This window comes from Balaenoptera musculus, chromosome 6 (assembly GCF_009873245.2).
Source record: "Balaenoptera musculus isolate JJ_BM4_2016_0621 chromosome 6, mBalMus1.pri.v3, whole genome shotgun sequence".
NCBI lineage: Eukaryota > Metazoa > Chordata > Mammalia > Artiodactyla > Balaenopteridae > Balaenoptera > Balaenoptera musculus.
In genome coordinates, this window is record NC_045790.1 from 62,804,921 (window position 1) to 62,823,617 (window position 18,697).

The following is an 18,697-nucleotide window of genomic DNA, read 5'->3' on the forward strand; positions in this document are numbered from 1 at the left end:
TCCTGATCATTCAATGTGCTAGGCGCTTTCCCTGTATGACTCAGCCGTCTCTATTTTATTAATCACATAACCAAGGCTCAGAGAAATTCAGTCTTTTGCCCAAAGGCATACAGCTAAGAAGCGGAAAAAAACGAGATCGCAATTCTAGCCGACTCCCGAGGTTTCCCTTTAACGTCCCCCGCTGGACTGCCAGGGAGGATGCAAATGAACGCACTCTCGAAGCGTTAACTAGTTTAGCCTCAGTTCCAGCTACAAATTAGCCGAGCCAACCAAGCCTCCGCTTCCACAACTGGTCAGGTCTCGTGAGATGCCGCCGGCTCCCCCGGCCGGGAAGCGACAGGGTTAATGACGTCACTTTCAGGAGCCGCTATCACGTCCTCGCCCCACGGATCCTTTCAAGGGCCAAAACCCGCCTGTGACGCAGCCCTCGCGCCTCTGGACGAAGTGAGAACAGAAGCGGGCCAATAGAAATGCCGAATTTCCGTTTTTCCGGCGAATCCCCACCCCTTAACCGAACTCGGCCGAGGAAGAAGGGAAAAGGCGACTAGGGGGCGGGGCAAGGCGAGGAAGCGGAAGCCGTGGCGGCGGAACTGGGACGCGCGCCTGGCCGGGGTCACACGTGTGCGGTGAGTGCTGCGGCCTCCGCGGCCGCTCCCGGGAGGGGTTTGCCGCCTGCTCGGCGCTGAAGTCCGAGGGTCTCTCGGGTAGAGGTGTTCACACATGTCACCCGCTGGGCGGCCTTCTGTGCCCTTTTCTGTTCTGGGAGATTGGGGGTTGACGGGAGCCTGGCGACAAGGGCGGTTTACAACGCCTCTCCCTACCACGCTTTCAGCCTTTCTGTCGTGTATTTGACAGACATCCGCTCTGCGCCCGGTCAGTGCTAGATGCCCAGTTTGCAACCTGAATGTACAGCTGCAGGTTGTAAGCGCTGGGAAGGAAATGACCTGGGTGCTGAGATACAAGATAGGGGAGTCTGATGTGATCCTGAAGCCGAGACCTAGAGCGTGGCGAGAGGCAACCCTGAAATCTGAAAGCCCGGGGAAAACTACTTTCAGCAGAGGCCGTGACTTGGGCTAAGTCCCTGAGGTGGAGGGGGACCGATGTTAGTGAGCTAGAAGTTCAGCCATATAAGATAAAGGGGTAGGGTGAGAGAAGGTTCTGTAGGGCTTTGAAGGCCATGGTGGGAGTCTCGATTTTCTCTACAATGGAAAAATATTCCCATTATTAGAACATAGTGAAGGCTTATAAGCAAGGGAGAAACACAATAGGCACTGGTTCTTTTTGGAAAATGGATAATAATTTGGATTATTATTGATTTTATCATTGAATTATTGATGATGGTTTGAATTAGGGTGGTGGTACTGGAGATTGAATTTGAAGGGTTAGAGGAGTTTTTAAAGATTCGAGAAGAATTATTGAAAAATTGAATGTAGCAGACCAGGAAGAGTAAACTCTCACAGGTAAATCTTAGGTTTCTTCCTTGAGCAGTGGAGTGGATGCTGTGCCATTGCTGAAATAGGGAGGAATAGGGTGGGGAAATTAGATGAGGAAGTTATTGTTTGGGGGTGGTTTGCAGTGGTCGTATAGCTAAAGAATTTTATTTTGGTTCTATTAAGTGTACGGTGTTTGTTAGACACCTAAATGGAAGTTTCAGGTAGGCAGTTAGATACACAAGCCTGGAGCCCAAGGAGATGTTCCTAATGGAGAGAGAATTTGGGAGTCCAGCATAGAAAGCCATGGGATTGCACGAGGTCACCTAGGGAGAAGAGAGAGGGGAAGACTTGAGGAATGCCAGCATTTAGAAGTTGGGTACTGAATGGTGATTACTTTCAAAGTGCAATGCTGAGCCTGCTGGGAGGAGTAAAGATCAGTCATGATCAGTCACGTGTCCCTCTGTGTCTGGGAAATCTCTCCTCTTTTCCTTCACGAGGCAGAATTGGGCTGTCAGCTCTGTGGTTCTCTGAACACCTTTTATATACTTCAGTTATAATGCTTAATTATGCCATGTTTTAATTTTCTGCTTGTCTCTATCACACCACACTTTGATTTTTTTAAAATTAATTAATTAATTTATTTATGGTTGTGTTGGGTGTTCGTTTCTGTGCGAGGGCTTTCTCTAGTTGCGGCGAGCGGGGGCCACTCTTCATCGCGGTGCGCGGGCCTCTCACTGTCGCGGCCTCTCTTGTTGCGGAGCTCCAGCTCCAGATGCGCAGGCTCAGCAATTGTGGCTCACGGGCCTAGTTGCTCCGCGGCGTGTGGGACCTTCCCAGACCAGGCGGATTCTCAACCACTGCGCCACCAGGGAAGCCCTGATTTTTGTATATATATTTTTAAAACCCATTAGCCCTCTAGCACATAGTGTGCAGGTATTCAATACATTTCAAGTCCAAAGCGTTGTTATAAGAAGGTCATCAAAATGTGCCATAGGAATAAGGAGAATCATTTGAGAAAGAAAGAAGGCATCTGGAGGAGGAATGATAAGAAATTGTTATTTAGGCTGGATGTGAAGAATGGGTAGGATTTATATTGATAGAGAATGGCTTTAAAGCTTGGCTCCTGAGAAAGAATAGTGAGGGAGTAAGGTTGGCTTCAGTGTGGTATTGTGATGTGGGTAAGTTAGGACTAAGTTTTGAATGGCCGTGAATGCCAGACTGAGTTTGAAATTTTTCCTATAAGCAGTGGGAAGCTTTTGAAGGTGTTAGAGCAGGGAAATGACATGAAATGGATGTGATAGTGGAAGACTAATCGGGCAGCAGGCGGTGGATCATAGCAGACTGGGTCTAACGGCGGAAAACAATGTGAGCAAGAGATAGAGTCTGAATGGGGTAGTAGAGGGAAGGGAAAAAGAGGAGACAATTCCAAGACACTGGAGTGTGATGGTTGGATGTGATGGTACAGGGTCCCCAAGCAAATGCATTTTGCTAAGTGAGAGAAGCAAGACCCCAAAGGCTGTATATTGTCTAATTCCATTTATAGGACATTTTTGAAAAGGCACAAAGCTAGAGGGTAGAAAAAAGATCAAGCATTGCCAAGAGAGCCAGGAGAGGATGATTGCAAAGGGGTTCCGCAGGGGACTTTTAGGAGTGTGGGACAGTTCTGTAAGGTGCTGTGGTGGAGGATACTTGACTGTGGGTTTGTCAAAATCAGCACTGTACACCAAAAAGAATGAACTTGACTATAGGCAGATGAAAAGAAAGTCAACTGACATGTCAGGAGATGGAATGCAGACTGGAACAAAATGCATCTAACAAGTACAAATGTATAAAAAGACCTCACTGAAGGAGTGGAGGGAAAAGAGCTCACCTAAGTAACTTTGGAAAGCAGGGTTTTGAGTGGATACTGTGAGGGAAAAGACAAAAAGAACTGTAAATAAACACCACATTATAGTTGGTACATTTGTTTTTACCAACTATAACCCTGTGGCACGTGATTAGAGTTGGAGACATTAGTATGAACTTACTTAATAGGTACAGAGATACAGGTTTGTGTATACACATAGGCTGATATACATACATATATTACCCAGCCCTGTCTGGTGAAAAGACCTAGAAGCAGTGACACCCCAGTGAGAAGCACACCTAGCACTCAGATCTCAATGAGAGGATTTCTCTAGGGTGCCTTGGGGAAGTGGCTGATTTTAGGGCTTGGGCAAGGAAAATAAAAGGTGAACTTGGAACAAGTGCCAGGAATTAAGGATATGCTAAGGGAAAAAAAAAAAAAGGATGGACCATATGAAAAGGACACAGAAGCAACCTTAGAGATTTCAAAGCTGGAACAATTTTAGCAACAAAATAAAGATACTATTAGTCCATATCGCAGATAATAAAATACTATGAGGCCATACTGATGTAAATAAATGATTAAGTGAATGAGGAGAAGGATTAAATGTTCCCTACAGAAGAATACAAAATAATGAAGGTAAAAGTAAGGGAAATAGAAAATCATCATGTAAACACCACGGAAATTGCTGCAGGCAAGATCCACTGGAGAGTGCTAAAATCGGTGGGGGGTACAGGATATTTGCATGATCTCAAAACATATCCAAAATATTTATTAATTGCTCTGGGGATTTTAATGCATTGATTCAAATTCTTTAATACTCCCCGCTCTAGAAAGTGGAGCTTAATTCTCCTCCCCCTAAGTTTGGGCTGAATTTTAGTGACTTGCTTCTAACAGAGTATGGAAAGGGAGACATAGTAACTTTATACCAGAGACACCTTGCAAACACTACAGTAACTTTACAGCAGAGACACCTTGCAAACACTATGTTAACCAAGTGATCAAGGTTAATATCGCTAGTCATGTCGATATCATGCTCCTCCTAATGTGATGGGATGAGAAGGGCACTTCATCTCTATGGTATTCTTCCTTCAAATCCATAAGGCCAGTAGAATCATAGGAAAATGTCAGACAGACCCCAAATGTGGGATATTCTACACAGTGCCTGACCAGTACTCTCCAAAAGTGTCTTGGTCATGAGCAACAAGTAGAGATGGAGAAGCTGTCACAGACTGGTGGAAACTAAGAAGATTTGATGATTAAATGCAAGGTATCCTGGAATTGAAAAACGACGTCAGTGGAAAAACTGGCGAAATCCAAATTTAATAGCATCATATTAATGTTATTTCTTAGTTTGGGTAAATGCATTAGGGGAGGCTGAGGGGTATACTGGACCTTTCTCTGTGTCTTTCCCAACTCTTCTTTAAAACTAAACTTATATCAAAATAAAAAGTTCATGCACAGAAGAGCTAAGGGATGCAGATGTGGTTATGAAGGCTATAGCCAAGTGACAGTGACCCTACAGTCATTAATGATCTAAGGAAACGGAGTAATTTAGAGGCCATTCATTTTCCAGAGTGCTCTTTGGGACCCTACTGGTCCCTTGAGATATTCCAGGAAAAAGTGGTTCAACTACGGTTGGGAAATCCTGCATACTTCAGCTTGTGCTTGGTGATTAATGGCTTAAATTAGCAAATTAAAAGAATCTGCCTTTCCTTAAAGACGCCTCCTTCATTATTTTCATTTAAGAGTTTCCCAAATACATTTCACCCCAGAACCCCTTGTTTCTCTTATATCTATTAATATCTTGAGAAATTTGTTGTTCTTCAATGGAAAATTCTTGTCTAGAAATATCTGGAATTGTCTAGGGATCCCTAGCATCTACTCGCGAGGGTCAACTTTAGAAATTTTGAAATGAGTTGAATATGCAACTTTGGAAGGTACAGAAATAGACAAATAAAACATAATAACTTTTGCTCTTGATACATTCATCTGCTTTCAGGAGCCTTGGGCAGCTGAGGGGTTATCTGTTGTTTGCCCTGTGCACGGTGGGGTCTCTATCCAGAAGCAGCCTGTTAGGCAGATTTCTTTAAAATGAAATATTAAATATTTCAACAATCTTATTTTGGAGGTCTTTGAAAATTACTTGGTTGCCTCTAAAAGAATAACAGATTAAACGTTTGAAGTTAGTTTTTGTTTTAGCTACCTTGGGTTACATAAGGAACTTTTAGATAATCTTTCATTAAATTTGGATATGTGATAAGTGCAATGTTTGTTCTTGGCTTTTTAGGATAGAGACCAAAAAATCAAGTGGTAATATTGTCAGTTTCTCATCACAGAGTCTTCCCAGGTTGTAAGTAATGCAAACACTGACAGTTTTATCATGCTTAGTGTAAATAATGATTTATTTTTAGCCATTACTATTGCTGAAATGTTGCCTCCAAAACATCACACACTAGCCAAGGTGTGTGTGTGTGTGTGTGTGTGTTGTTAGTTTTTGTATTGGTATCGTATTTATTGTCACTTTTACAATCTTAGAAGTCATGATTGTGTAGTTCCTGGACTCATGGGTGCCTGTGCTGGACGCAGCTAATTTGTCCTGCATCTGTGACTTGAAGGAGTAAATGTGGCAGTGACCACTAATGACTTATATTGGATGAGAGCAATTCAGTGATCCTTTTTTGGATTTTGTTTTTGTTTTCCAGAGTTGCTGTAATGGAAGTCAAAGGGAAAAAAAAAATCGCAGGAAAAGGTAAGAAACAAGAAAAAAACAGATTTCATAAAAACAGTGGTAAGATACTCAAAACATGCTTCCCATGTGGTTGTTTTGGCCCTTGGAGGGAGCGGTTGGTGCGATGAGGGGGCATGTAGCAGATTCCAATCTATTCATGGGTTAGAGTTAGGATTAAAGTAGTAGGAAAAAATGGGTGTTACTATATGAGTTTGCATGTTCCCTGTGAAACTTAGACCTTTGAGAAATTGCCAGGATAATTGGTGGATGCTGTACTTTTGAGACATGTCGGCTAGTGATGCTGTTCCCTCACTTTAGTCGCACTAGTTCACAACAACATTTTATTTTAGCGTTTGATAAATTGTGGCTGATTAATACGTCTACTGGTGAGCCAGGTCTTCAGGATTTCTCATTGTGATGTCTTTATTGTTCCATCAGGTGTCAGTATTGCAAAATAGAAAAGTCAGGAATTGTGTCAATGACTAGTTTCCTAAGCAATCTTTTTTTTTTCTTGCAACTAGAAATTCTGAAAAATAAACATTTTATATTTGTTTATATATGATATACTTTCTAAATTTTAAATGTTCATTTTATTCTTAGATTCCTATTATGTTATTGACCCTCTAAATACACACACACATACACACACACACACACACACAGACAGACATATAAATAATATCTCATCTTGTGATATGTGCTTAAAACAGAAGTACACCTAACTGGCAATAGTGGTTATCTCTCGAATTATGGGTAGTTTTTATTATGTATTTCTCTACTTCGTAGGTTTTCTATAATGAACCTGTATTATTTTATAATCAGAGTAAGTTTTTAAATTTTGTTTCGATTTTTTTAAGTCCTACTGTGCTCCGTTTTTGAGAATAAAACAAAGTATGTTTCACTAAAGAGTGTGTAATTTTCTGTAACAAATACAATCCAGTGGATAAAAGATCTAGGCCCAGGATCATTGAACTAACAATTATTTATTATTGTCACTAGATTCTGGTTCTTCAAAGACATTCCCAAAAAAAGTTGTTAAGGAAGGTGGACCTAAAATCAAATCTAAGAACTTTGAGAAAACTGCCACAAAACCTGGGAAAAAAGGTGTGAAGCAGTTCAAGAATAAGCAGCAAGGGGATAAAATACCAAAGAACAAATTCCAGCAGGCAGATAAATTCAACAGGAAGAGAAAATTCCAGCCAGACAGTAAAAATGATGGTAAGCACTGATTCCTTTAGCAGAGTTTTTGCAGAAGCCTTGCCCTGCCTGAGCTATTGCCTGAACCACTGTGCACAGGGACTCGAAGTCTGGTAGAGACCTTCTGTTCTTGTTCCTTGACAGGTAACACTTGGGGTGGGGGTGGGAGGGTAGATGGGATTAAATAAAAAACAGAAAGCATCTTCTCTGGTCAAAATTGTCCTCTGGTACCTAGAATTCCTTACTTCCTAGGCCCTTGCTGAATTCCCCTAGCTGTGGAATTAGGCTAAATTGTAATGGCTTTATGCATTGGAACCTCAATAAAACATTCCTTTCTGTAGGCTAAAATTAATGAACTCATTCATTCAACAAACAAATACTTAATACTTAAATTTAATACTTAAATAACCAGTGTGTCCCAGCTAAACATCCACCTTGGCTAAGGATGCCCTGGTGAACAAGAAACATATAGACCCTGCCCTCACAGAGCTCAGGCCACTCTAATATCATCAACCCATCAGATGGCTCAGACCCGGTAAACACTTCCAGAGAAGGTATAGTATACATGTGACAGACTTGACTTGAATTGGTGGAACAGGATAGGTTGCTAACTGATTAGAAGTGTTGGCAAGGCTCCTCTTTGTTGAAACAAACTACTAATCTCTTCATCATGATGTTTAAGCGGTTGTCTCTAACCCAGAGCTTTGCTGTCTGTTGTACAGCCTGCCCTTGCTGTGCATCGTCTGTCCTGCACTGGTCTCAAACGAGCAGCTTCCAGGTTACGCGTGCTGACATGCATATGCCTTCTCTGCAGCATCATGAGAATTTCTCTGGTGTCTTTCATACTCTTTTTCTCCAGCCTGACACTGCTCCTCTGCTGCCAACTGAGACCCTGCCATGGGGCCTTTTTATTCCAGTTCTTTAGACCTGGTCCCTGTTCTCTGCTCTGCCTAGGGCTGCTCCAAGACAGGGGCGTAGGGAGAGAGGAAAGGAGGGAAATTTTCATTATTTCTCATTAGGCCTGGAGGATTCTTTCATGCTCTAGCTTCCATCTTTTCTCTTTTCCCCTTCTCTTCCAGCTTCTCTTTCCTACCTACTCTTTCCTAGCTTCTCTGTTAGGTCCTAAATCTTCCTTTCCACACTGGAGTTCTTGACACCTGCATTTTAAATGCATACACATCCTCATCTTATTATAGTGGAGCCCTGGTTCCTTTTGCTATAGGAGATAAGTTCCCAGCATCTCAAAATGGAACTTTGATTTTATTTTCTCAGTTTTATACCAGCAACTGAGGGGGATTGGATACTAGACATCCCCAAAATTGGTTGTATCTGCTGCAACCCAGCATGGCATATGTCAAGGGTGCCCAAATATTTGTAGAATTAAATGAACTCTGGATTGGTTATTATTCTCTGCTGCATAGTACATGATGCCCTAATATTAATGGTAAATATGCCTTCTGTTGCCTGTAGGAATAAGGCTGGGAATAAGCAAGTGAGCAGAAAGAGGAGTAACTAAATACACTGTAGTATCTTGAATGCCATTAAAAATTATATTCTTGAGGAATATTTAGTTTCATGGAAGAATGCTTACAACATAATAATGTTTAAGTAAAGACAATACGGAAATTAATATAAAACGTGTAGGGGAAAAGACAAGAAGGGAATAAAATGTTAATCCCTAGGTTTTGAGATTATAGGAGAATTTTGTTTTTTGAGTGTATTTCTAATCAGAGAAGGGGAGATATCTAGAAATAACTTATTCTCCTAAGGGTTCTTTGCAGGGTACTCATGTAAATAATACCCATTTTATTAAGTTTTTTTTTTTGTTTGGCCTCTTTGGGTTTTTCATTCAATTAATAAGTTAGATTGTGAAGACCAAAAATAACCAATAGAAAGATACTCGACTTTTATAGCATGACCCTAATTGTAGAGAACTGAGGAATTTTGATTGTGCATTGTCATGAGTAAGAGACATCAGAGAATAAAGTTTTAGAGCCATATCTGGGTTTGAATCCTGACTCTGCCACTTAGGAGTTAACGTGACCTTGGACAAGGAACTTACCTGCTTGGTGCCTTTGTTTCCCTGACATGAAGGGGATAATAATAGTACCCACCTCATAGGGTTGTTGTAAGAATTAAATTACTTAATACATAACAGCACTCAGAAGAGTGAATTTTTGAATATTGTTTTTCCTGTGTTAATTTGGACTAATTTTTGTTTTCACTGATTATACCTAAAGTCCAATGATCTTAATGTTCTAGAGTAAAATTTTATTTTACAATTGAGAAAGATGCTTAAACTTTTTAAATTGCTTTTATAATCTGTTTAGTTTCCTTTTTTTTTTCTTAATAGGTATCCTGTTAAGATTCAATAAATAGCTGTTGAATAAATGAACAGTTGGTGTCAACCAAATTTAAAATGTGTAAACTGCTCAGAAAATGAAATAAAGTATAAGTTGGTAGGGAATGATGTTTTCCCCTTTCTAGTTTCCTCAATGAGTATTGATCTTGATTAGTGATTGCCATAGGTACCTAATTTGTACTTGTGTATGGCACTGAGAATGTTAAATGTAATTGAAAATAATTTCTGTAATGACTAGACACAGCAGCCAAGAAACCCAAATGGGATGAGTTCAAAAAAAAGAAAAAAGAACTGAAGCAGAGCAGGCAACTCAGTGATAAAACCAACTACGACGTTGTTGTTCGGGCGAAGCAGATCTGGGAGATCTTAAGAAGGTAATGCTACTTAATGGCATCTTTATTAGGCCCTTTGAGGTGATGGAGGAGTAACAGTGTACCTAGTAAATAGTGAAATGTCCTAAGATAAATAACATAGCGCTTGGGTTATTTAGGGAGCACTCATAACACTCCAGTAGAGGCATCAGTGTTTGGATGTCTGCCCATTGCAGAAACGTGTGGAATCATTAGGATGGTGTCAGATCTGCTTATGAAAATGAATGAGAGTTTAAATGGATTTGACGTCCTTCCTGAGAAATTTCTGAGAAAATGAAGGACAATTCTTTTCGGCTAGGTTTTGAAATACTTGAGTACTTGGTGTCTTGGACTTGTTTTATTATTTTCTTTACTTTCGAAGTTCTGGCTGTTAAGATTTAGATTGATGCATAAAATTATACCTTGTGAGATGAGTTTCTGCCTTTGAGAAAATTACTTTTCTCTGGCTGCTCTGGAATAGTAATTTTAATGTCCAGTTTGTTCTCTTCGAAGAGAAAATCGTACTGAACTGGGTGAACATACACTGGTATGGTTTTTATTTTTGTGTGCTTAAAATAATGTCTTTACTTAGACTATGTTTCCTGCCTCTTTTATAGAAAAGATTGTGACAAAGAAAAAAGAGTGAAGTTGATGAGTGATTTGCAGAAGTTGATTCAAGGGAAAATTAAAACTGTAAGTAGGGCATACTCAGTTGCAATTTTAACAATTGAAATTGACTCGTAGTAAAGGGTAGTTGACCATTGTGGCAGGTGAAATTGTTTCTGTTTTTAATGTATTTGGCCTCAAATTTCAAATACCTTTTATAATGCTGATTAAAAAATTTAATAGTGAGAGACCTTACCGCCAGGAAATTATGAAAAGGCTATCAAGTTTTTGACTGTTCATTTTAAAATAATTTACTTAAAATAAGTCAGTGTTCTCTTAAAGTTATCTCCAGGAATTTATTAGTTCAACAGTGTTCATTAGAATGTCTTGCTGTGAACTCTATACTTTTGCATGTTCTAAATTGCTGGCTATTTTGTATGTGTGATGCAAACACATGATTACTTTCTTCCTGCTTTTACAAGCATCATGCAAAGATCCTTAAAAAATAATAGATTTGGGACTTCTGAATTGATTTTCGTTGTTGCTGTTTAATCCTGTTTTATAGTAAACTTCTATTGATTCTTGTGTATTTGGATAAATACTTAGTGATATTCACTTGTAAGCCAACAGACTCGGTATCTTTGGAGACCCTTGAGGGGCAGCCTTTGCCGAACCACGTACGTGGGTCTAACCAGATGCTGTATTGCAGTTTGAAGGACTGTCTTAAAATAGTGAGTTCCCAGCTGCTGCTTTCTTAAAGCCAGCAAGGTCTTTTTAGGTTGGAACTCCTCCTCATCTCTAGCAGTAGTCTGTTATACTCAATTTATAAATAATTTACACTCAAGATCCTTTCCCAATTACCCTTAGGTTATTACTGCATGCCCATGGACTTGGGAGTTAGTCTGGTATTCAAATACTCACTCTGCTATTTAAAATATGTGTGCCTTTAGACAATAACAGCCTATTTATTGATTATTTACTGTGTGCTAGGAATTATGCTAACCAGTGCATACTTTGTATCCTTTAACTTAGTCATCATCCCTATTAAACATTTGATACATCTGGGCTCAGAGAAGTTAAGTTTCATCTCCAGGGTCACAAGGATAGCAAGTTCCTTAACTTCTCATAAACTTACTTTAATCTATAAAGTGCTAATAACAACAACCCACTTTTAAGGTTGCTTTGAGTTTAAATGAGAAAAATACACTTAAAGCACATATACTGGTTACATAGTAGGTAATCAACATATGCACAAAACAGCCTTATTTTTTAAAAAAAATTATTTTTAAAGTTTTATCAAAAATGTCTATGCAAATCTCCCTTAAGGAAATTCTTCGGAAATCCATGACTTTGATGAAGGTATACCTTCACCTTCTGACTTGTTAGAATTTAAAAATTTAAAGACAGACTCAGCAACCATTAATAAGCACTATTAAAGTAGACTGTAGCATGTAAAAAATAATAGTGCATGACTGATTATCTGCAGTCATTGCTTTAGAAAATTGATCAGCAAGTCCTTCAGTGAGGATCTAATCCATCCAATAGTTGTGAGGGGGGTTGGGTTGGAGAATCAGATTTGAAATTCTAGGAATATAACTGGATGTATGTTCAGGGATTATAATGAAAATGTGAGAAATGGAGTGATTAGCTCATAATGTAATTGCCAGTGTGTATATAGATTATTATAAAAATTAGGTATAATTATTTATGTAGCAATACTTTGGTTGCCAAAGCCAAACATTCTTAAATCATTTATATTTTTAAAAAAATCATAGAATAATAGAATTTTTGCATTGGAAAATTCCTCTTTTAAGGAAAGTAACTATCAGAGAAATGAAAAATGTAGTGTGTATAATCATTAGACAGGTTTGGTTTGAATTATAGTGATAGAATCTTGCAGAATACTTAAATGCATTCCTGTCTCAATGCCGTACGGTAGCCAGCAAAACCAAAGAATGCCATTCTGAACAATTAAACAAGAATTTCTACTCCAAGTAACCTAGGTTTGATTAGCCATGAAGACCCTACTTTTTTTTCCTCACAAGGAATTGTAAAAGAGGCAACAATACAACATAATTAATATGACAGAAACATATATTTTCAGGGAGAATTCATCTAAAGGCCCCAACTGTTTTCCTACAGATTGCGTTTGCACATGATTCAACTCGTGTGATCCAGTGTTACATTCAGTATGGCAACGAAGAGCAGAGGAAACAGGCTTTTGAAGAACTGCGAGGTATTTCTTATATATATTTTGTAATTGTTTGTAAAAAGTCGCTTGTTTTCTCTTGAAATACCCAACACTGTCCTGGAAAAGAATTCTGTTGAGGGATAGCAGTGTGTCCTCTGCAGGACCTTTTCTGTTTATTTGTTTTTTTGCCTGGGACAAATAGGGAGTTATTTGTTTGTGTTCCCAAGATTGTGCAGTTAGTTCTTCCCTTGTTTCCGGAGGACTGAAATGAGGTTATCATTAATGTAATGTATTTTGTTTTTCAGGTGATTTGGTTGAATTAAGTAAAGCTAAATATTCCAGAAATATTGTTAAGAAGTTTCTCATGTATGGGTGAGTTGTTCTATTTATAAAATATTTTTTTATTAGTTTTTTAAAGGTGTGGATACCTATTGTGTGCAAATAAATGTTGCTTAAAAGTCTGTTACCATAACAGTAGGCTTAAGCAGATGCTTGTGATGTTTGCAAGGAGTGTGGTCTTAAAAAATTAATGTTACTAAAATTAATGTAAAATGATGGTATTGTCTTCATTGTTCTTACGAGTATATCTTGAAGCCCTGGAAGAAGAGAAATGGTTATAATGAACTTTAAATTAGTCACCAGTTATTTAGAAGATGGAGTGATGGGAGGGGCAGGTGAGTAGGCTCAGAAGCAGGGTTAGTGGGTTAGGAAATGTCAAGGTGGGAGGATTTCCTAAACTAGGTGGAATTGATACTTGCCTTGCTGTCTCAAGTATAATAACGGGCCAAAATATGCTAACCAACAATAAAAAAGTACAGCTGACAAATTTTCAGAAACTGTATTCCTGACTAAAATTACTGGCCGCTTGATTATTTTAGGATAGAATAGAAATACTTGTGATTAAGTCCTGTTTTAAAAGAGAATCCTGGAGTATGTTTTATTCATATTATCCTGCATGTTTGACTTTTACCTTCTCCTTTTCTCCTTCTGCCCCACTTTTTTTAAGCTGAACAATTTACTAATGGGAACTGACATTTATTGAGCACTTACTATGTGCTGGTTACAGTTCTCAGTGCATCTTAACTCACTTATCCTCACATCAACCTTATTCTTTCTATTTTATGACTAAAGAAGCTGAGTCACAGAGCAGTGAAATACCTTGCCCAGGGTCTTTCAGCTGGTAAGACCCTAGGTCTTTTCAAACCTAGGCAGGCTGGCCCCCGAGTCACTTAGAAATGCAAGGTAGAGGGAATTCCCTGGCGGTCCAGTGGTTAGGACTCCGCAGTTTCATTGCTGAGGGCCCAGCTTCAAGCCCTGGCTGAGGAACTAAGATCCTGCAAGCCGTGCAGCGCAGCCAAAAAAAAAAAACAGAAAAAGAAAAGAAAGAAATACAGGGTAGAAATACAAGGCAATTTGATTTCCCTTCTCATAGCATTTCTCTGTGTTAGCCACCTCCACACATAATGACGAGCTGGTCTCAGAAGAAGTGTGTCATGTTTTGTTGCCACCCAGCTTTCTCCTTCTGTCACTTCTCTTTTCCCATGGTCACGCTGGGTTTAGGAATAAAGCACAGGTTGCAGAGATAATGAGAAGCTTTAAAGGTCACGTGAGGAAGATGCTTCGGCATGCGGAAGCGTCCGCCATCGTGGAGTACGCCTACAATGATAAAGCCATCTTGGAGCAGAGGAACATGCTGACAGAAGAGCTCTATGGGAACACATTTCAGCTTTACAAGGTGACATTTCAAGACATCTTGCCTAGAGATTTTACTTTCTCTGTGTGCTGTTCCTTACCTTCCAATGCCCTGTTTTCAGAATGTATTTTTACTTTGGTTGTTCCTTTAAGAGACTACCTCATAGCCTTTATCCTCTTGGATTATTTTGTCTCTGGTGTAGTAAGCAAGTGATCATACTTACATTTCTTTCTCCCAGAGCACAATCTTTAAATCCCCTATAAATTAAAACTACTTTTGTTACTCCTTCCCAAGTACTGTGTGTAATGCTTTGGTACTTCTGTTTCTGCAGTCAGATAGACCAAGGAAGAAGATTCTTAATAGTCAGTGAAGCTCTGTAAACACCCCCTAACCAGCTCTGGTTGAAGAGCATCGAGCTCCCTGTTGCTGCCTTCTCCCATGTTTCCTCATGTTTGTGGACTACCCTTCCCCGGGTCATATGCAGAGAGGAAGCAGAGTAGAGAGACCCAACCTTGGATTTAGTACAAGGCTAGTAATGGGAGTAGGACAGTTAAAGGATCAGTTTCAGACTTTAGGACACAAATACACATATTTATCTCAAGGGAGATGGATTGATTCCTGGGTTCCTTCTGCTAGTCAGTGTCAGCTCCTGGGTTGAACTTAGTGCTCTGTTTCCTTTGTCACAGTCACTATAGGAATATCCAGCTAATTACAAAACATGGTGGCAAGAATTTGTTAACTGACTACTTGATCTTATGATTAGGCACATGCTAGGTGCTTGGCGAGTATGAACTGGCTGGTTGGTTATTTAGCTTGGCTCTGGAAGTACGATGGTGGGTGTATAGAATGAGAATTAGATAATCAAGAAGTACCCTGTGAATGTATCTACAGTGGGGCTTTTGTTATGTAAATATGGCAAATCTAAAAATTTAAGTTTATGTAAAATGACAATAATTGATTTTCTTTGTTCTGAAGTTGAAGAAACTTGATTAAATTTAGAGGGGTTTGATTTTTCTTCTGTTGCAGTCAGCAGATCACCCAACTCTGGACAAAGTATTAAAGGTACAGCCGGAAAAACTAGAGCTTATCATGGATGAAATGAAACAGATTCTAACTCCAATGGCCCAAAAGTAAGGAAGCTGTTTTTTTTTTTTTTTTTTTCTTAACAAATGGCATTTGAAGGAGGAAAGTTTTATATAGGCTTTGCAGAGAAAAGGTGGATAGTTTCCCAATTATAGTCTGTTATTTAAATTGGATTGTGAGACTTAAAAGCCCATGCATTTGGCCTTCTTGGAATTTGTACCACAGTGGAGTGGTCGGGGCATTACGTCTGGGACCAGACTTCCTGGGCGTGAATCCTGGTGCCTCTCTCAGTTGCTAACTGTGTGACCTTGGGCAACTTAACTTCTCCGTGCCTCAGTTTCCATATCTGTAAAATTACGATAATAGTATATATTTCATAGCGTTTTATGAAGATTAAATGGGCTCATATTTCCAGCGTGCTCAGAACAGTGCCTTGCCATTAAGAACAACATGTTTTTGCCGTCTACGTGGATACTGCGTGTGAACTTGAAGTCTTTGGTGCCCGATCATTAGCTTCCACTGCACACCTGAATTCACCAAGTGTCACACTAGGAGGCTCGGGTCAATTAGGTGTTGTTGCAACTGCTGATACTGTTTTGATCTATTTAGGATTTAACTGCTAAAATGATTTTATGAAACTGACGCATTATAAAGGAGGCTTGACAGAAAAAAAATAGCCATTAAAAAATAGTCGACAAGTGGATTTCTAATCACATGTCCATTGTTGTGTAAAAGAATATAGATGTCCTTATTTAAGAAAGTCGAGTGTATTTTGAATGATAATTTCATATTTGCTGATTAGATACTAGAAACTTGTACTCTGGTCTTGGTTGTAGATGGCAACCAAGACCTATAAATATTTTAATAGGTCTAAAAGTTTTTTTTTTTTTTTTTTAGTCTTAGTATTGCTAAAGATATGATTTATTTTATGACAAATGACATTTGCTAAAACCATTTCACTTGTTTTGATTATTTTAGGGCGACCGAGGTTACCTATCTCTGTATTATTGTGGTGCCATTTCTGACTTTTTTTTTTCTTCTTTTTTTCTGTTTTCAGAGAAGCTGTGATTAAGCACTCACTGGTACATAAAGTATTCTTGGACTTTTTTACCTATGCACCCCCAAAGCTGAGATCAGTAAGTTCTTGGTTTTAGGTTTTAAACCGAAACATGTAGAACTGTGTAAAAAATGTGGAATACTGCTTTGATGTATATTGGCTTTTGAAAATTTTAAAGAATTGTTTCCTTATTTAGAAAAGATAATGCGCTAAACTCCCTTTGAAGAAGTCTACTAATTCCACTTAGATTTTTGCCAGAAAGACAGTAGAATTGACCATAATTTTATCAATTTCATTGAATTTTTATATTTTAATTATAATCCAGAGAGCATCCTCTAGCTTAACCTAATCAGAAAATTAACTAACATGGAGGAATATTCAGCATTCAGGGAGTTTGAAATTCACCTGTATTGATACCAAAAAAAAATTATATTGGTGTTAAAAGGTTACGGGAGGACACTTAGGTAAAACTAAGTGAACCGTGAAAAACTGGACCTTACATGAGAGTGAAGGTTAATTGCACTGCCCTTCAAATCAGTGATGGGAATATAGATGAGAATTCATTTAGTCCCCTGAACTTTGCTTGCCTCATCATACTGTGAACTCATCATCCATTTGTTCTCATTCTAATAATAAGCGATAACCAAGTAACGAGACTCACGTCTTTTTAACAAATATGTCAGATTAAACATTCATAGGAATTTTGACCCTCTCAAAATTGACATGCAAAATAGTTTTCCAAGAGTAGCCACCTACCTAAGCATGTGGTTCAGTGACCACAGCAGCTGCTGATTCTTTGGGGGATTTCTCTCTTGTTCTGGCACAGCACAGTATCTCACAGTTCTGGATTTACTGAGGCAGGACTTTATTTTCAGAACTGAGAAAATGATCATTTGAATATATTCCGTAGTGGAAAGTCTTTATCTTTTTAATGTTGAATGTGTTTTAGTAATAGCAAAAAATCATTGGGAACTTAGTGTGAATATAAAATAATCAGACAGGTCTTTGTGGCCCCAGGGGCATTTTCAATAGAGAGACTTTTTAAAAAAAAAAACTTTTGGAGGTAAAAGAAGCATAATTGGAATATATGTTTAACTCCCCAACTGGATAGCTTTGAAGAGATTCATAAGTTCAGGTATGTAAGCTGAAAGCTATGTTCTTGAGATTTATCCTGGAAAAGGATTGTGAGATAGTTAAGGGTGAAATTGCTGTTCCTTATTGATAAAAATAGGCCACTTTTCTCCTTCCTGGTAGGAGACTTTGTATTTATTTAATATAAATTTTTAAATTGGGAATAGACTAAACTGGCCCTGCAGCTGTTAGCTGGCAGAACTCACTTATGTCCTATATGCTAGACTTCCAAATATAATTATGAAATTACATACATTGAAAATAAGGAATAAAGATTAAAAATAAGCTAAAATTACCTTGTAATAAATTAATGATTGGGTTTTTACTTAACGGTCATTGAGTAAAGGCCTAGTCTAAATGTTAATGTAGGGTTAAATATTTCTTAGAAAAATGTTATTTAAGTGTCTTTATGGTGAATTATTAATATGATTTCCAGAGGTAATCCAGTGATAAATTTAAAAAGAAAAACTTTTTCAGACAAAATTAGTGTTTTGGTTTTCTGCTTGTTATATACATGACTCTTTTAGGGAAGAACATTTTATTTATTTTATCTGGCTTTTTTATTAAAAACTCCCTTTTTCCCACAGCCAACTCTTAGATTTTTTTTTTTTTTCTTGAGAAGTCCTTTAGAATATACTGTATGTAAACAGTTGACCCTACAACAGCACGAGGTTGGGGTGCCGACACTCCCGTCCCCCTCAGTGGAAAATCCGCCTATAATCAGCCCTCCCCATCAGCAGTTTTGATTGCGGATTTACCCACCTTCAGATGGTGTAGTGCTATAGTACATATTTACTGAAAAAAATCCACATATAAGTGGACCCGCCTGGTTCAGATTGCCCTCAGGGGTCAACTGTATACATACTTTTTTGAACAGACATTGGTAAAACTCAGGGATTTTAATAGAAATTGCCTGCCAGCAGTACTTACTGCTCTTGATGGAAAAGAATGTTTCCAGGAAGAGGGTGTATGGACGTTATGCCTGTCCACAAAATTAAACATGAAATTGTTTGCTGC

The 18,697-nt window shown here is 38.7% G+C and overlaps 1 protein-coding gene across 3 annotated transcripts in view; it reads left to right on the forward strand.

The window, feature by feature from the left end:
- PUM3 (pumilio RNA binding family member 3) overlaps positions 1-18,697 on the forward strand; it is a 48,445-nt gene that overhangs the window by 7,624 nt on the left and 22,124 nt on the right. The window contains exons 1-10 of one of the 3 annotated variants that reach the window (XM_036855603.1): positions 565-626; positions 5,985-6,031; positions 7,010-7,228; positions 9,808-9,943; positions 10,537-10,612; positions 12,668-12,761; positions 13,022-13,088; positions 14,277-14,451; positions 15,436-15,539; positions 16,550-16,628. In XM_036855603.1, coding sequence (XP_036711498.1) covers positions 5,995-6,031; positions 7,010-7,228; positions 9,808-9,943; positions 10,537-10,612; positions 12,668-12,761; positions 13,022-13,088; positions 14,277-14,451; positions 15,436-15,539; positions 16,550-16,628 — 987 coding nt within the window. In that variant the 5' untranslated portion in view covers positions 565-626; positions 5,985-5,994. Of the gene's footprint in view, positions 1-564; positions 627-5,984; positions 6,071-7,009; positions 7,229-9,807; positions 9,944-10,536; positions 10,613-12,667; positions 12,762-13,021; positions 13,089-14,276; positions 14,452-15,435; positions 15,540-16,549; positions 16,629-18,697 lie in introns of those variants that run through there. The other 2 variants (XM_036855602.1, XM_036855605.1) reach the window with 2 other exon arrangements.